Source organism: Harmonia axyridis, chromosome 7 (genome assembly GCF_914767665.1).
Source record: "Harmonia axyridis chromosome 7, icHarAxyr1.1, whole genome shotgun sequence".
Classification (NCBI taxonomy): domain Eukaryota; kingdom Metazoa; phylum Arthropoda; class Insecta; order Coleoptera; family Coccinellidae; genus Harmonia; species Harmonia axyridis.
In genome coordinates this window covers 27,985,542-28,005,621 of record NC_059507.1, presented here as the reverse complement: position 1 = coordinate 28,005,621, position 20,080 = coordinate 27,985,542, and the positions used below count along the sequence as shown (strand labels likewise).

Below are 20,080 nucleotides of genomic sequence, written 5' to 3'. Positions count from 1 at the left end.
GACATGTGATATTTACACTGTGTTAGGATAGGACAAAAAAGTGATGTACTCATTGTTGTCCTTCATTTCATAAATTGATATATCATATTCATCTTAATGTCATCACAAGGTAGAGGTGATTCAGAACAAATCCGACTGCAATAACATTAGAATAATTCAAAAGTAGATCAAAAGTCCTCCAAAACATTCAGTAGAAATGGTAATGAAATAACAATATCAATACAAAATTCTGTTTATGTAAAAAGGCACCGGTATTTAAGCACAGATAAAAACTATCAGATGTTATACTGAAAATAATAATCTAGATATCTCGCAACAACATTACATTTCAAAATTCTTATTGTTTATATTCTTTTTATGAAAATGTGGAAATTCTAGGTGAATGAGCATCACTGAAAAAATATTAAGCGAAAAGTCAATTTAGATCAAGGTGATAATCAGCTTCTATATTAGTTTTCACTTGGATTACATCAAACGGGAACTTCTACCCCATCCGCTTATATACTTATGCGCCATCGCTATTTTTGACTCTTGTTTCTATAAATGACTCTCGGCTGATAATATATATTTTAAGATAAGGGTCTAATTATCATAGCTTTGGACAGTAGGGTTATTTAAAACATTTTTCTTCTTCTTCTTCTTAATTTAAGCCTAGGGCTTGTATATTCCACTTTAGTCCTCGGTGGAGGTAGATATCCAGGAGTCTTTCCAGCGCTTAGGGGGTCTGCCGACTGGTCTTAAAACATTCTACGCCATAAAATTAGCGGTTAATCTCTGAAAAATACACGTCTTTTCGTATTAATATAATCAACACTTATATACATGGTGGTTCACTTCAAGGGCGGAAAATCCAGGGGACGATAGAAAATCGATAAATAATATGAATTTGCTCAATGATCTATATTTGAGAAATGCTTCATTTACAAAAGACAAATTAGATTGAAAAAACCAAATCCAGCCTAAATGGGTGGTGATATTTTCCAGTGTGGTAATGAAAGTTTCCATTACGAACCATGCTACCTGGTAATTGAGGCCTAGAAAATTTCATGCAAATATATTCTGTTGTTTGCCAAAAATTAATAAATTTGATTTTTAATAATCATACTTAAGACAGGTTTCATATAACTTCGATCAATCAATTCGTTGATCATACTTTTAAATCTATGAAAGTGAACATATCGAAGTGGCAGTTATCATTGAGTGGATGATATTTGATATATAATAACGCCTTTCATCACAATTTGTATTAGAAAACAAGTAAAAAAGTGCTCAGGTAAGTTTTCGTAATCCTCCAAGGTTACACAATTGAAAATCTTCTGGTTTTATTATAGCAACGTTATTTTGAATCACCTCTACGAATACATGGGATAACAATGATTTTGCCTATGAAGACATTCTTATTATGTTAGTACTTATTGATTGGTTTTTTCGAAATCTATCCATTCAATCCAGTTTTCCGAACGAAGTTATTCTTACAAGATTTGTTATCTGAAGAATAACTACGATTGGAGAACAACATTGTTTGATTTGTTTGAGATGATATTCGAGGAAAACATCAATACTGTCTATCTGCTGAAATTTTCTTACATGGGATCATTCGAAAAGTGAGACGTGATGGAATAAGAAACGAAAATACATTCAACGAAGTTCAATTCTATTAACACAAAAGCAAAATAAATTATAGTTAGTCAAATGATCAAAATTTTACAGACTGAAATACTCTATTGGGAAAACTCATCAATCCGAATTTTCGTTTTACCCAGACTACTAGTTTTTAGGACTGATTACAGAGTAAGGGGTTACATTGCACCGCTACCTTAAGGTCTATTGTGCACTATTTACTCTCGCCTTCCAGTTAAAGAGTTCTAATGGATTCCAATATCTCACTTCTAGAAGTTTTTTGTCTAAAGTATTTTTTTTGCAATGACTAGAAGCATTCTGTGACTGATCAGGAGTTTATTCCTTTTTCCCACAGAATCTGCACTAATCGGTTTCTGATATCCCTTTCATCATTAGGTTGTTCCTGAGCCGGCTGTGCCATGCCCATGTTAGGCAGCCAGTATGGATATGTAGAATTTATTCTACGCTTCTACTTTTTGAATCTTGCAGTATTTTAGTTCTGAAGGAACTTCTTGAGAGATTCCATTAGAAAATTACTCTTTCTGTTTCCTTCTATCAAACACTTCCTTATAAATTAATTTTCCTATACCACAGAAAGATTCTGGGCTAGTGATGTACCTCTCTATTTAGTGCATTGGCCTCTTTGACAACCAAGTGACCAAGAAACCAGACTAAAAAGATCTTATCATTCTTGCCTAATTCATTGATCTTCCTTCGGCACTCTCACATTAACTTCGATTCGAAGACATGGAAACTATTTCTGATAGTTTCTTTCTAGATTCGTGTCCACTCATCTTTCAATTGCAAGTATTTCTGCCTGAAAGACACTTGAACAAATGTAAGCTCCCATTGTGGTTTTTGAACCATCTGTGTATAATTTAATGGTAATTCTTTTGGAAGTTTCTGGACGTTTTAAGTTTCAAATTGAAATTCTGGGTTTGCTTTACAAGTTGTTTTAGGAATTTTGTTCAATCTTCATCTGATGATAATTTATTCATAACCAAATATTTCAATTTGACTATTTGACTTTGAATTATTCAATTATTCTCGAGAGATAGGAGAACCTATACCAAAGTATGGCTTATTTTGAACTATCTGGAGTATTATATTACATATTACAAAACAGATTGGTCTGTGATTACATTAAGCTTTCAATAACACTTATTCCAAAATAAACCGATGAAATTTATTAATTACAAAATAAAATGACATATATTTATGCGCTTCTGATGAAGAATCTCTGGTTGAATTTAATTCTGCCCGTCCGGTCGTAAACACGATAACTTTTATAAGGAAACATCTAGAATCTTTAATGATGAGGTTTTGAAATCGAACTTAACCGCGGCATTCCAGATCCGAACCTACTCTTAAAATTCCGAGATATTAAGTCTTTCCGTTGGAGAGTTACAGTGTTTACCAACGGCAGGACGAACAAATATAATTGAATTTGACCACGAATTTGTCATCAATGAGTCGAATCTAATCGTTTAAAGCGATTACCCGCTCAAAATTCGAAAATTAAACATAGCAATGAAATGATAAAAGTATATTTGGATAATAACTGCCTTAAAATTCTTTGCGATTGGGTGTGACTTCGTAAAAAAGTCACTTTTTAAGCAGAAAAATATTTGTTATTGGCCATTTCTTGTTGGAAATTAGTTGTAGAATCAAACTCTGGCCAGTGGTATAACCTTACGGTTAACATACTATATTCTTCCAAATTTTGATCTATTTGGGAGTTGATTCATTAGGATGACATTTTAAGATAATTGACCATCTCTAGGTCTAAACTCTAAATGTCTTAAACTACATTCGTACCAAAAAAAAAGATTTTCAATGAAGGGACCAAATATAAATTACATACAAAATTTGAAAAAAATATGGCACATGGGAAGGGTTCAAAAATTGCAGATAAAAATTTTATTCATATAGAAATTGGAAAGCATTGCCACGACATCTATTGGGAATTGACGGTAGCATTTAGGGCTCTTCTTCGTAATGTACAAATACAATTTTTCAAGGTTGCTGTTTGTTACAATCTCTTACTCTGTAAGGAAGACAAAAATATTCGTAATCCAATATTTGTTGAGGAAACTGTACTCAATCATAGTTTGGAGAGGCGTTCTGAGACAAATTTGAAAGAGCGCCCTCTCTGGGGATTGGGCTGTTTCATACTGTAGTCTGATGGAATGCTCATTTAGACATTCAGTGGTCTCTGCTTCATATACTTTCATCTCCATAGCGGAGCATAGTGACTTTGACCAAAAAAAAAACACATATACCATAAAAACCCCATGTACTTTGACGTAGAACAGTTGGGTTTATATTCCAAGCGGTTCCGATCTTCCGACAGATACGCAGCCCACGGCGCCATCTCTCGGGCAAACAAAGAGTCACTACAATAGTTTAAATTGAACTTCATTATTTGTAAAACATTAACAAATCAATAAATAATTCATTTATCTCTGTATAATATTTCGCGAATCAGATTATGGATGGTATAATCAAAATTTTGATTCAATGTCGATTCGAACGGATCTTATGTCTGGTGTTCATCAACATTAATTTTTTTTCAATATTCTTACAAGTAGTTATAATATTTACAACATTTCCTAAAACACTGAATTATCTACTGGAACCTGAAAATTTTAATCAACTTTTTGTAATTTCGATGATAGTTCCATAGTTTCTCGTTAGATGTCATCTGTATCCTTTTTCGCTGGTCTTTGCTTAAGGCTAGATGAATACTAAAACCATTTTATAAACACAATTTGCAATAGTATTGTAGGCGATAGATTCCCTACAGTATTTTTAGGGAGAAGACACAAACTTTGGAAATAATGCAAGGAAAAACATAATTATCTACTAAAAGTATACTCTATGGTAGCAACGGAGCATGTTTATGTGCTTTACCTGGAGTTGAAACTACAAATATGATAGTTTTGAATTACTGTTGATTTATTATATTTTACAATTATAAACCTTTGGAACCGTTCGAGGTAACGTAGAGAATCCAAAAACCGAATTGAAAAAATCAGTCCGCTAACAGGTTACTGTAACATGTCGTTTCTGAGGTTGTCGAAACGTGCAACACAGATATTTATTGCGCAGTCTCAAATGGGATTGAACTATAGGTGCATATTAAATTTTGCTGTATATTGGAGTCATATACAAATTAATACGAGTGGAAGTTACATCTTACAATTCTGTTAAATCAGAATTTTCGAATTTGTTTCACTAAAGATTCTGTAAAGCAACCATTTACCAAAGTTTTTTGCAACTAGCAAGAAATATGTATATGACATCAAATTCCAAGAGCTTTTCGAATAGTCCTTACACATAATATGTAATCATCATATCATTCATTTCATCAATTAATATTTAATCTTGAATAATAACTGGTTTGAGAGTACTACATACGTAGATCTTATATTTGAAATGCTTTCTCTTAATTTTTGCAACCATTTCTCTGAAGGGTGTTCAATGAATTATTGATATAAGTATATTGTTAGGGTAACAAGAAAATCTAATGATATCCACAGACAAGTGAAATTCTCGTTGAATTTTTGACGAATTTGAAATTTTGGTTGATAATAAGGTTTTTTCAGAGAGGAAGAGTTTTTTTACGGTAGTGTAACATGAATACACTGAACTATTGCGCTTAGTCTCATATATCGAAGAATAACAAATACAACCGAAAAATACACAAATAAAACTGATTAAAATTAAATATAAAAAACAAACATACATTCATGTATTCGCAATATTGATGAAACACTATAAAATTTGAAATTGATTTGATTGTTAATCATAAAAATTATCGAACAACTCATGAAATTGTATCAATGCAATCATACAATCATAGCATGCGATTCTATATTAACTTAATGCTTACAAACTCGAAACATATATGGCGTTTCATAAATTACTGGTACATGCTTTCTGTGCGAATGCAGGACAGTATGAATAATGGTTAAAACAAGTCCTCTTATACATTTCATAAAAAATTTTTCCGAGTGGTGAAAGAACATAATAACAAAACCTACACTGAACACAACAGTTTTTCCTATATTCTCTGAACACGCACACAATTTCGAGCTTCTAACTATTGCTCATCTAAAGGTTTTATAGCATACAGATATCAATAATTTGTTCTATGCCTATCTTGCATTGGAATTTCCTTCTAGGAAAGTAAGTCTCTACATATCGACCCTTTCTTTGTAAATAATCTATCCAAATTATTTGCGCGGTAGGTATGAATTGCTCCCAATCATCTATTTATAGATACTGGACTTTTATATTATGTCATGTGTTGTATATTTCCTCTTGAAGGTACCTCTTTTTCCTCAAATTTTCCACTGATCCTTCTTTTTCCTCAATTCTCCGGATTTCTGTTCGAAAATTTGGGAACCTATAATTCTTTCCCTCCCAACTTACCAATTGGAATACAGGGTTTTCCAGAGTGAGTATAACAAGCTTTTACAGTAGAAATTACTAATCAATAGCAGAAAAAATTTGTTAAACATGGTCCTAACTATTTTCACTATAAAGACACAGCCTGTTAAAGTTGGTAAAAATAACGGGTTTTTCTGCAAATTGCAATTTTGATGAACATGATACATATTTTAATCCGATTCGAAACAGTCACACTGTCTGCAGAGAAAAAAACTTAATGCTCCTTGTGTATTTCAAACATTTTTATTGCTATTGATAATATGGTTATTTATTATTACAATGTCTCCAACTTACGTTGTAACAACTGAGAAAAGCACTGACTTGAAGTTAGGGGTTTTTAAGCGCTCATTCATTCACACGCCAATTGCGCCCTTAAAGACCATTGAACTATGTATAGCCATATCCAAGGGAGCAATTTGCACTGTATGAACGAGCACTCAAAATATCCTGGCTTCAAGTCATAGTCCAGTCATTTGGTACTGTTACCTTGAAAGTTTTCTGGAAGTTTTGAAAATTTGTGATTTCATAGATTTCAATGTGCTGTTTCCAAATTTAAACCTTGTCACCTTGTATCTTTGCCGCTCACGTCGCTATCTAGTAAAAGTGGCGCCCAAAATCAGTTTTTTGGTAATATCTCCTGTAAGACTCATTTTATGATGAAAATTATTATATACAATGTTAAACTGGATAATATTCCCTAGAATTTATTATTATACTCTTTTTTTTTTGCAAAATCAATAGTTTTGTCGTCGAAGCACCGCAAAGTATGTATACATCAATATGAGTTATGGCTAAACAACTCATTTCCACACCACCTTGCATAGTGTAAGTAGTACTACCTAGAGTACATCAATGTTCAACCCGTCACCAGGTTAAGCAGTGATATGGAAATGAACAAAATGCACAGCAATGGGGAACAGAAACAACAATGAAACAACTTTCGAGCCCTCAACTCCACAAATTTTGTTAAAACTCATTTCTTCTAAATGCAATAAAGGGTGTCAGAAAGACTACAGATGCAAAAAAGCTGGATAGAATTACTCTGTTATATCAATGCAAGAATTGCAATGATTTTTGTCATAATTCTCAAGTTCCATCGCATGATATTGATGAAGAAACAGATATAATTTTCGAGCAAATGTGTAATGGAATCAAAAACGTAGGGGATTGTAATGATTTTGATAATCTCGAGGATAATACCATTGAAGATGATGTGAATGAAATTTCGATACGTGACATCTCGATCGATAACCAATTCGTAAAGCTTGCTCCATCAGGAATGAAGCGAAGAAGATTGAGTTCAAAATTCGAAATTGGGCATGTAGATTAAGCACTGATATAAAAAACACGCCGCTTACTCTACCTCAAGGTGCTGAGGAAATGAGATTTTAGCCAAAACGCACACTGAAGTATAATTTGCGGCACTCCTACGCCAAAACTATTGACTCTTCAAAAAAAAAGGCAGTAGATACATGAATTGTAGGAAATATTCTCTAGTTTGATATTGTATATATCTATTTTTATCATAAAATGAGTCGGAAAGAAGATATTACGAAAAAACTGATTTTGGGCACCATTTTCCAAGATGGAGTCGCGAGCAGCAAAGTTTAAATTCGGAAAGAGCCCATCGGAATCTATCAAATCACCAATTTTCAAAACTTTACAGGTAAGCCCTTTTTTGGGCGCCAAATGAATGAACTATCAGTGCTTTCCTCAAACTACATTGCAGAAAAATAAAAATAAACATTCCTAATAAGGAAGGAGCTGTGAAAGATCCTCGAACAGCACTTAGTTATGGACCAAATGGACCACGAGCACACATACAAGACGGCAACGATTCCCCTGCTACCACCAAGCTAATTCTTTAATATCTCCTCTGAGAAGGGATTGGAAAAGCAGAATGCTCAGGGAATTGTCTTCTGTACACTGATTGGATAAATTCGCACTACTCGCATAATATTCTTTATAGTGGATAGTGGTATGAAATATCAATAATTATACCTCTAGGAGAATGATTCGTTTAGTTTAGTTGGCATCTCAATATCTCATTCGGGAACATGTCGCCTGTCTAAGGATGGGATGAATGTTAATGGAAGAAAGTGCACCAAAAGCAGCTGGCGAATAATTCCAAAACACCTCTACGAATCGATCAAATTCCAACTACTCCACCACACCACATGTGAATGATCTTTAATTCAAGAATTTGCTGCTGCTGACTGGGAATCATGACATTAATGAGGATAGTGAAAAGGTACTCAGTGGTCCAAGAAACTTATCCCTCATGTAGCTAGTGGCCTAAGTAGATAGGTGGTTACAAAAAGGCGAAGTACTTTTCATCCAATTTCTAACAGGCTATGTTTAGACTGTTATACCCATAAAATAAATACAACTGGGGATGATCTGGTTATGTATTTGGCGTGCAGGATAGCTCGAACGTGTTTATAGCGAGTGTGGTAGATTGTCGACTGAAAGAAGTCCGGGTGTACTCTACGGTGTGGATGAGCTAATGCCATGTATATTGGGGAGAAAGAGGGGGTATTATGTATATGTCGAGGTTATGACGAAATTTGAAGATAAAAGAAGGGATGAATGACTGAGTACTTGAATATCTAATAAACACTTGATCCCATTGATGAATTAGACAAACCTGTCTTTTCCAGTGCCTTGAGATGCGTGAAAAGAGGAGGGGGTTTTAGTGCGGTGAGAGTCCCACACAAATCCACAGCATTGCACACGCCCCGCTGTGGAGAAGGCATAATGCTTTCCCCCTACCTCAGGGGCCAAAAAAAAAAAAAAAAACAAAAACAATACCTACACAAATTTCAGGTTACATCTGACCCAAAAAGCTGACACCTGTCGTGAGCTGAGGTGAAGTTTTCTTCTTGAAGAAAAGGAGTTCCAAGACACACATCAAAGTAGTATGAAAGCTGGAAGTTTCTATATTCTATGTCCCCAATTAGGTCAAGTAAAAATGGACATTCAAGAGTTAAGAACATCATGGTTTTGGCAGGTGGTGGATGATAAGAGGTGCATAAAATTAGGACCTAATTACGTCGTAAGTATAAAATTTTTGCAATCAGGGGTTTCGTTGTGATATTGAAAAAAAGAGTATTCCATGTGGTTGAAAAGTCTGGAAACGATGAATTTATTTCGCGCACAGGTGGAAAATCGGTCTGATACTGGGGTCTTTAGTAATTTCGCCCGAGGAATCGAATCAAGGGTTTTGAACCCAAAAGGGCCTTATATGAGATATGAGGCCCAACTCTGAAATGCAAATGCAAACCCATCTTTTTTATTGCAGATTCCGATTCAGCGGAATTGATTGAAACCAAAATTTTTTCGTCCTTTTTTTGGCTCTATGCAGCGTTTTTTGTTCAAAACTCTGGGGCGTTCATTCAGATCATGATGCAAATATTCATATTCTGATACTGAGGTCCTTAGTAATTTTTTACTTTGAATCGATTGAGCCCATTCGAATTTGGGTGTAAAAGGGCCTTATAAGAGATAAGAGGACCAACTTTGAAATCTGCTATAAAAAAAATGGGTTTGCATTTGAAATTTCAAAGTTGGGCCTCATATCTCGTATAAGGCTCTTTTGAGCCCAAAATCTGATGGGCCCATCGATTCCTCGGGTGAAATTTCCCCAGAATCAGAATTCCGATTTTCCACCTGTGCGCGAAATAAATTCACCGTTTAAAGACTTTTGAACCTCCCTGTATTTTAGGATGAATAAATATTTATTTCAAGGCAGAGAGTATACCATGTCATGATAACGAAAACTTTCTTGTTGAATTGCGATTGTTTTGTTACTTGTGTGGCACTTAGCGCCATCCAGTTGAAAATGAACATCGTCCGCATGAATATCATTATGGCTATAACAAACATTAATTCCCAAGATCGACAAACCTCAATTTTCAACACTTAGGGGTTAAGCACCAATACCTTCAGTTTTTCTTGAGCAACGCACACGGTTTCGATTATCCATATCACTAACTTGTCCCTACAGCTTAAATTTTTCACCAGTTTCAATATTGCTGGCCGAGAAGGTGCTTCATGCTTTAGTTTTGCTAAATGTGACAGGAAAATTTTCACAATTTTTGTAGTGAATTTCAATGCGTCGTTGACGCGTGTATCATATGTCAAAAGACGACAGCTCGACAGATATTGGACTATTCGAAATGAAACCTCTTATTGGAAAACCCCATACTAATTATGTGTGTTGTTTTTACTTCTACAGGGTAATAAAATATTTGACTTCGAACAAAGACGATTGCAAAGAAATTGAAAAAAAAAGTCATCGTTAAAGTTTTTTCAAGAGAACATGAGTTTATCACGAGATAAATCATATAATGTTGAACTGCAAATGAGATATTGAGTATCTATACGATTTTGCAATGAGAATTCTTGAAAAATTTGAATATCTTTTAATTTCCCTTCAGACAGAAGAAGACTTATAGAGCATTTACAATTCACATGAAATCTTAAAGAAGTCTCCAATGGTAATATAAAGAGAATGATGATAAGAATGCAGATATAAATCATATAAACATAAATACAGATAAAATCATCAACAAATCAAAGCTACTCCTTGAAATTGGGGGTATCCCTTCACGAACATAACCATAACTCATAACCATATTAAAAAGCAGCTGAAACTGAAACGAACTGCAGAAAGATGGTAAGTAAGCCCGCCCCCATCCAGGTGTATACGGGTCGAATACCTAATGAAATAATGTAAACGATAGCCGAATGATTAGCGATAATTTGTTAAAAAAGCTGCACACCATCCTTGAATGCCCAATGAACTGCCTGTAGGGTTGAAAGGCGTAGTTCATACCAGAAATCACACGTGTCCGGTGGGTGGAAGTCTTCGTGAAGAGTGAAAAAAACGGCAAAAGGTACAATGGGAATGACGTCTTGCCAGTGCTATTCGATACCATCGCAATGTACTTATTTCCAGGGGAAAGATGATACTTTTTCTGAGGGCCTGAATGCCGGAAAGAATTCTGGTGATTGTGGAATGTGGGTGAGTTTTAAAAAGTCATTTTCTTTACACAAACACACTTAATACCATCAGTGTACTGTTGACTATTTAACTTTTGCCACCTTTGAATTTTAATACACAATCATATCAATTCTAGTTTCTATCAATAAAATTCTAAGTGATTTCTACTCTATCATTATCGTTGCATCAACTTTTCTTAGATGATTATTATCATTGAGAACTAAAGGTACCGTGTCAGATCCTCAATTATTTTCACAGCAAAAAATTATCAAAAACATCATTCTAAGCGGAGAATATCTCAATCTTGTACCACTTTTAAAGTAAGGTGAGGTTTATGTCTTAAAACTATATAATACTTACATAATATAAATAAAGCTCATACAGAAAATATACATTTGGCGAACGTTGATAAATATTTATTATATCATACACTCACAGTTTGAAAACAAAACAATAAATTACCTTTCTTAATTATCTGTTAGTATCACAGTTTGTGTTTAGTTACAAAAGCATTACAAAATACATTTTTGCGAGACTTTAAAATTCGTATTAGTTATTTATTAAGTGGAATAAAGGCATTATTAATTAGTATATGACAGTGGCAACGACAGCTTTCAAAAACAGAGGTAGCCAAAGGGGGGCGGATTTTTTGTGGGGGGCCAAAGTAAATCAAAATTAAATTTCTACTAATCTTATAATTATTTTAGCCTTAGCATGTCAAATTTTAGGGGGGTGTCAACAGAATTCTAGGGGGCCTTGGCCCCCTCTAGCCCTCCCTAGCGTCGCCACAGCTATATGAGTATGTAAGTTTTGATGGCTTAAAGATTTATTCATTCTTGTGATTTGTATTTCATTGAGAATGAATAAATGAATCTGTCGCCAAATAATATTATTTGGCGACAGAACGACAACAAATGAGTCATACTAACACGTCCTCTAAGGTTCACATCAAATTTGGAAACACCCTTTATAATATTAGTTTATATATTTTTTTTATTTCAAACATTTGCTATTGGATAAGTTAAATCAGTGAATACTATCAAGGCGCTCTTCTTCTGCAGATCCATTATCTTCTATCATCTCGAATTCTCGAATGACCCACAATGCTTATCAAGCATACATGTCAAAAGTTCATTCGATTTTTTTTTCTAGCGAATCAAATCTTTTCTAGATCACAAATGTCCTTTGTAAATATATTTTATTTCCTTCCAAGGATCAGGTTACGGCATCAGTCCAGACAGATGCACCCACGACGTCTGATGTCCTCCTACACCACAAAGAATACGAAGATGATACGGAATACGATGCCGCGTCCAGCGACTCTTCGGCAGAAAAAAAGGTCAAACAAAACGAAAGGTATTTTGAGCACTCGTACAACAGACAAAAAGGGCCGCAGCTAGTGGCCAAAAGGAATTTGAGGGAGAGGAACAGGGTGCAAGCCGTGAATGGCGCTTTCAACCGATTGAGGAAAGCTGTACCTTTTCAGCACGCAAGGTTAGTAGAAATTTAATGCGGTTTTTTTTTTGACATCCATTGTTGCGATATTTAAGAGCGAAAAATGAAAATGATTTAATGTCAAAATATTGAAACTGTTGTGAAGGAGTGTCAGGATAGCTGATGATTCCCAGGGCCTGAATGTAGTTCTTTGAATATGATACTGTCGATATGAACAGAAACGATTCGAAACGATGCCATAGGTGTAATACTATATATCAGTTGTAGTTTAACAATAGTTTTTTATTGTTGCCGAAACTGCCAAATGTATGTTATGTGATTTTCTGACGGGTAAAGTGATGCTTACATTCCTCTTAAAAAAATTGTCTAGAATTGTAAGATCCGAAGAGAAATTCAATTATTTTATATATGGACATGCATAATAAATTCAAAAAGAAATTTTGCAGTTGATGTTTTGAAATATGTGTGATACTAGTCGCCTGAAAAGACCATGATGCAGATAAAACTTTTTCATTAAAACATTTGATACGTACAAAGTAATTCAAATTCGATGTATACTGAGAGGATCTACAGCAGTTAGAGAAAAATGGAAAACAAATTTTCAAGCTTTTTGCAATAAACTAAAAAAACTGAAAAATACATTCAATTATCCACCAAAGAAGTAAAAAAAAATAACAGAATGTGAAAAAAATAATCAAAATACAAGCTAATTCAGTGTAAATAATTTAACCTGCACTATTTCATATAAGTTTGAGGTGGAACTTCAGTTCATCCAAGGAACTGACTAATCATCGGCGAACAAAATCAGAATCTCAATTAACATTGATTCTGGTGTATCATAATGAGAACAACAAGAGACTTAGCACAGGACCTTGTGGAACACCGATATTTTAAATACTTATTAGCATAGAAGAAAAAAATCATTAAAATGTGAGAAAATTGATCAGAACACAAAATAAATTGGTGTATATGTCAAGAAATAAAGCTTATACAATCTGAAATTTTGAGTAGGGGTAGTAAAAAGTCCAGATGAATAATTGAAATTGAGCTCCTTCTTTTATACATCAATATGATATATAACCAGTTGCAAAAACAGAGGATTACACATTACACCAACAGATTCTACTAAAAAAAGTGTCTGTAGAATGTTTTTCTTCCATGTTTATAGCACCAGTAACAATTTTACACCATTTTCCAATTTTCTCTTTTACTACCTCATCAAATTTCAGACTATAGTATATAGTGATATTTCTGATATTTCGATCATTTCTTTTCGTGATTTACTAATTTTGAATTTGAACATTTTTTCAATTTTTTGGTAAATTTCTCCTTCAAAATTGTGTAATAGCATGAATTCCTGGGTGTTTCGACTCATTTCTAATGTGTTATTTAATTTCAACTCCAAGGGTTCTTTGTTTGAAGCGTTCCTATATAAATCTGTTCCAACAACTTTTTTCCGATAATTACACAAGATACTTCAGCCACATTTTCCTTTTCAAGACCATATACCTAGTTGCATAATTGGATGGAGTGTTTTCTTAATTGATCTGGAAAATTGAATATTAAACTTAAACATCATCCTTTATGGATGCCAGACATTTACGTTATTAAAAAAGCATCAAGATTTCTTTGACTTAAAACAAATTGTATTTTGAATGTATAATATTTTCAGAGGAAAACGTATAAGCAAAGTAAAGACTTTACAGAATGCCATCAACTACATCAGAGGACTCGAACAACTGCTCAATAACGAATTATTTCAAACTATCTCTATGAGGGTAAGTTTTAACCTTTAGTTTTTTGCTTTACCAAGTATTTCCTTCATTCGTAGGGATATTACAACCCCAAACAGGACTCAATATGGTGGGATCTGGAATACTGATATTTATGATATATCTCATTTTGTAATAATTTTCTAGTCGACAATTTACCTTCAGTAAAATATCTAGTCATTGTATACTTCATTTAGAATTATAATTCATATTCATATTTCTTATTTTTTTAAACAAATTAAAGTGTTATTTATATTTATTTTGTTCGAATACAGTTATTACAAGGATATTTGAACAAAATACAAGTAGTGTATATTGATTGCAGAAAATGTAAATAAGTACTTTCTGAATATTTTCATTCATTAATTCAATATAAGTTTTCAATATTATTTTCAATTTCATTATTCATATTTATTAATATTTATCGTATTATCATCCTAGATTAAAATTAATTGAAATGAATTGATATTTTATTATCAAATAAAAAATGTCTTTCCACATCAGTTCTATGAATACTATTTGAATTGAAATGAGCAATTATGAATTACCAAGAATGTCTTTGTCACCATTGAATCGAAATATTTTACATATTTTTATAACGCTTGTAAAAAAAGGAGATTCGATTGAATGATTGCTAAGATTAAAGATAGAGTTTACCAATAATTGTTTTAATAACCCTAAAATACTGTGCATAGTTAATAGTATTAGTTTCGCCGTGTCAGAGTTTAGAAATTGAAATTTTTGCAATTGATCAGTCTATCAAGCGATCAGGTCTATAGCCAAAGCGAATTTATTAGCGTTGGCGAGGTTTATATCACATTATCTAATTGGTTTCGTCAGAAACGTCATTTCTACAAAACAATAATAAATATTATCATAAGGGGTGAATTTTAAACCTGTACATAATATATCGACAGAATAGTCCTGTGTCAAAAAAACGCAGTTTTTCTTTACCATTTTTTTTTATTTAGCTCGATTGAAACGATAAAGGCTGTTAAAAATCCATAAGAAAATGTAACTTTTAGTTATATATCTTTCAGTTCCTTCATTATGAGTACTACATTTCAGAAAAATACCAGCAATTTGAAGAACCCATGCATAAAACCCAAAGCTTTTCCGAGTAATTCGTTCTCAAAAAAATATCTGTGAAATTAAAAAAATTGATTACATTGGCTGAAAGCATCATGAAGCTCTGGATTTTCATTTGGAATGATAATGATGGAACTAGCTGACTATTTCTCTTATTTGAATAAGCTCATCTCAAAGCTCAATTTCAATTCATTTCAACTGACAACTGCATTTTACGCAGCATTTTCCACCATTTAAAAGTATGAAAAGAAACTTAGAAGGGATAAAAACCTTTCAAGAATATATAAGGGCATCTCTTGGAGACAAAAAAGAGTTATGAATGAATAAATTATGAATGAATTTATAGTACCTTTCAAATGATTAACCTTCGTGCTAATTTCGTTTAGCAAATGAATGTCTAGTTGCACTAGTAGATCTTTCATCAATTCTTAAATTCCGGTGTAAGATAGCTATAATATTTACAGGGCGTTTCAAAACAGATGGCCCTTTTGCTGGAACCTGCAGAACACGAATAAGTTGGCATTGTTCAGGGTAAAATCTTCGTGGAGGCATTTGTATTCAATGTGGAGGGAGTAGAATGAAATTCAAATTTAATGTAAATTTTTTCTTGTTTTTCTTTACCGAATTAATAACTTCAATATTACAATTCTTTTTTGATTTGCACTTAATACCTTATTGCCTTTCTTAATGCTTTCTTTCATCTTATACTTACTTTATATAAACACCGTTTGTTGAAACACCCAGTAGATAGACGGTCGAAGGGATGGACATGACAAACGCTATTAATTATGGTTTTGGTTTTACCGTTAGATTACGTAATTAAATAATCGTCCGTAAAAATGAGTGGATCTAGCCATCTGAAACAAGTCTCAGTGCACGTGATATGTGTTATTCCTAATAATGAAATCAATTGAACTTTTCACCTCTCAAATTAGACGGAATATTTAATCTGTTTCCGTCATGCTTAATTGTTATTTGGCAGCAGTGAGGGCGCCCACATGTATTGAAGAGGTGAAATGGTGGCCTCGGAATGTTTGAACGTCGTTATTTAATCTGTCAACTATTAAAAATATTTCTGAAATATTTTGGATGAATATTTTTTCCGGTTGTTTTGAAATGAACTATTTTAAGAAAGATTCAAATTTTTTAACTATAAATACTAAATAATTCACTTCTAGGTTTGTATTGAAATTTCAAATGAAAAATTAAATCATGAAAGTGTTTGAAATTTGGATATTTTTCGATTTTCTCCTCAGTAAGTAGTCTTTTCTTCCATATATTACAACTATTTATTCAAGATCAAAATTTAACTCTGTCAAGAAACGTCTTCTTCTGATGGGATTCACAGAATCAATAGCTCGATCAACTCGTAGATTTGATTCTTTGAATTCTAAGATACATACTAAAACTAATAACACTTGAACCAAAGAAATGATCTGATTGGCACGATCACCATAATAGAAGTTTCTTTAGAACAATGTGAAAAATCCAACATTATTAACATAAAAAAATTCAAGTTCAACTTTTTTAAAACAGTGTGAAAAAGTACGACTTGGGGCTAAATGGAGAATTTGCTATCAGCCTGGGATTTTAGAACTGATTTTAACTATATTTGGACGCTTAATCTGTACCTACATGCAATCCGTTTTTCTCTATCAGCTCTACTTTTTTAGATACATCAACATCAACTTATATACCAATGTGGATTTCATTCAGTATATTCATTTATGAGAGTTCTACAATTATTATATATTCATTATGTCGAAGAAAACTTGATGAAATGGGTTAGAATAACAGGGACTTTTTAGTCTGGGTTCCTGGCCACTTGGGAATCAGAGGGAATGAGGAGGCAACACACTTGCCAGAAAATAAGCACAAACTCCTTTCATCGTCTCGGAAGCTTTCTGTGGTGTAGACAAATGCACCTACAAGAAAGAGTTTCAGGAAAAGGAGGTAACCGTAAGAGAAAAACTCTGGCGGAATCTTCCTGGTCTGGATCACTCCAAAAAGTTTCTTCGAAACTTTGACTCTACAAGATCCAAGAAGTATCTGGATCTTAGTGAGAATATGCTACACCTCCTCACTGGATTCCTCACAGGGCATTGTCGCCTTAGAAAACACCTCATGAGAATGGGTCTAACAGAAAATGACGAGTGCAGATTCTGTGGGGAGGAGGAAGAAACTCCGGATCACCTGGTGACGGAATGTTTCGCCATCGCTAGCCAACACAAAACCTGCCTTGGACACGAAACTTATAGAAGTGAGGAATTAGCCTCCTTGAAGCCATACCAGATATTGGAGTCCATGAGAACTTTGGAACTGGAAGGCGAGCTGTAGATCACGTCTTGGAGAGAATAGCTCTGATGGGGGGCACAATAGACCATTAGGTGGCAGTGAAACGTAACCTCCTTAATTAAATCTAAATCTAATATATTCATTAATGTAGGTACAATGGGAAAAAATATGGTTCATTATTTTTTTTGATTTGTGTAGACTTAAAAACGGTAAACGTTCTTCTTGGGCAGCAAAGTGCTTACACGAAATATCCTTAAAAAAAATTATACTTCCTCCGGTGCACATGAGGTTTTGACCTAATGAAGCAATTTGTAACGGCTCTTGATAAGAATGGGTCATGTTTTGCATATATTGTGGTAAAAATGCATCAGTTGAGCACAGAAAAACTAAAGCAGGGATATTGGACGGCCCACCAATAAGACAATTGAGGATCCTGCCTTAATTCAAGTTGAACGAGAAGCTTGGACATCATTTGTTGCAGTTGTAGAACATTTTCTAGTCAAACATAAAGCTCAAAACTATGTTGAAATGGTTAACAAAATGTTTAATAGTTTCAAATCCTTAGGGTGCAATATGAGTATTAAAATACCTACACTATTTACACAGCCACTTAGGCCGTTTTCCAGAAAATTTAGGAGAATTGAGTGAGAAACAGCCACTTAGGCCGTTTTCCAGAAAATTTAGGAGAATTGAGTGAGAAACAAGGTGAAATATTTCACCAATATATTAAATTAATGGAGGACCGCTATCAAGGAAGATGGGACATGCACAAGATGGCAGATGGTCTGGAGTTTAAAAAGGGACTGTTCAAAAAAACATTCAAGAATGTCGCGGAAAAGAAGCTTTCGATGTGTTGAGTGACTATTTGATTTCTTCAATGTTGTTTCTATTTTTAAGTATGACATAATATTGTACTTTGTATAACCAAAAGAAAAATTTTGTATCTACTTTTGTTTACTACACTTACCTATGGCTTTGAGATAAAATAATGTATATTATATTCCTCTGAAATTGTATATCTTAAAGCTCCTAGGTAAAAATGAATACGTTATTTGAATTCAGGACATCGAATTGATGTAGAATCAGCTCAAAAAACCTCGACACCCAAACAGCTCTTTCCCTGTGTAATCATTCGAATGTTCATGTAGAATTTCATTAGGATATACTGTAATCAGAATCCCTCATCTCACTAAATGAACCGACAAAAATAAAAATACCTATTTTTAACTCTGCTTGAATATTCTTAAATTACAGGATACAATAATAAATAGATAACATACAGCAGGAAATTTCTTGTGCTGGAATTTAACGTACATAATAACTTCATGTACTGATCCTGATAACCAAATATGAATATTGATAAATAATGTGCCTTAAATGTTAATTAAGTACTTCAAAAGTCACGTACATAAATGAATTGTCCAAGAGGTATTTCCGCGCAAGTTAACGCCTCTCTGTTTTCGAAGAATCCCCCTTGATTTTGCGGATGGTTTCACGTACTTTAAGGACATCGGTCGTACTAACAAGGACGTGTCACTGATTTGAATCCTCTTCACGAGCTGCTTATTTTTCAGGTGAAATGAAATCCCCGAAGAAATAATATTTTGTTGGCGTGCGTTCCTACGTGAAGACCTGTTGTGGTTGTCGAACATGCTCAACGAATATGTTATGTTAATCTCTATCCGGGATGTGGCTTAACTGAATAACTTTACGCAAGATAATTACGTTGAGAATTTTATGCGATTTTGTTTTGCGTGCTTGCCTGGACATAGCAGATTATTCTTTTGCCCAAATGCCCAATAATTTTCAACAAGAGTTTCTCATTGACAAAATGTATCAAATGGGTTTCTGAGGAGTATTCCTCCATTGGATTCGCAGTTTTCTCTCCAATCGGTCTATGGTGGTTCAGCTAGATGGCTCCCATTCCCGAATATAATTTCCAAAATTAGGTGTCCCCCAGGGTTCAGTCTTGGGGCCACTTCTTTTTCTCTTATTCATCAACGAGCTTCCTCGGAATAACTGTTGTGGACGGAGTTTTGTCATGGGAGCCACATATTGAGGAAATGAAGAAGAAGCTGTCCGTATCTATATATTCAATATCAACAGTGAATAAAATATCTTCCAGGCAAGCAGCTCTGATAACATATTTTGCAAACTTCCATTCTGTGGCAACATATGGAATACTCCTATGGGGTACCTCACCACTAGTCCATGACCTCCTTATTCTCAAAAAAAAAGCTATAAGGATAATCATGAATCTCAAACAGACAGACAGCTGCAGGGCTCCTTCCCAAGAGTTGGGGATTCTAACCATACCAGCAGTATATATTCTTGAATGCGCTACATATGTTTATAAAAATCTGGACCATTTTCCATCCAATGGCCTATA

At 33.9% G+C, this 20,080-nt stretch overlaps 1 protein-coding gene across 1 annotated transcript; it reads left to right on the top strand.

The window, feature by feature from the left end:
- The first annotated feature begins 10,380 nt into the window (after nt 1-10,380).
- LOC123684740 (achaete-scute homolog 1a-like) lies at nt 10,381-14,521 on the top strand. The gene is made up of 4 exons (XM_045624141.1): nt 10,381-11,101; nt 12,294-12,574; nt 14,208-14,313; nt 14,367-14,521. Exons 1-4 carry the CDS (start codon nt 10,979-10,981, stop codon nt 14,415-14,417), a joined length of 561 nt encoding a protein of 186 aa, XP_045480097.1. The 5' UTR covers nt 10,381-10,978; the 3' UTR covers nt 14,418-14,521.
- Nucleotides 14,522-20,080: the final 5,559 nt, after the last annotated feature.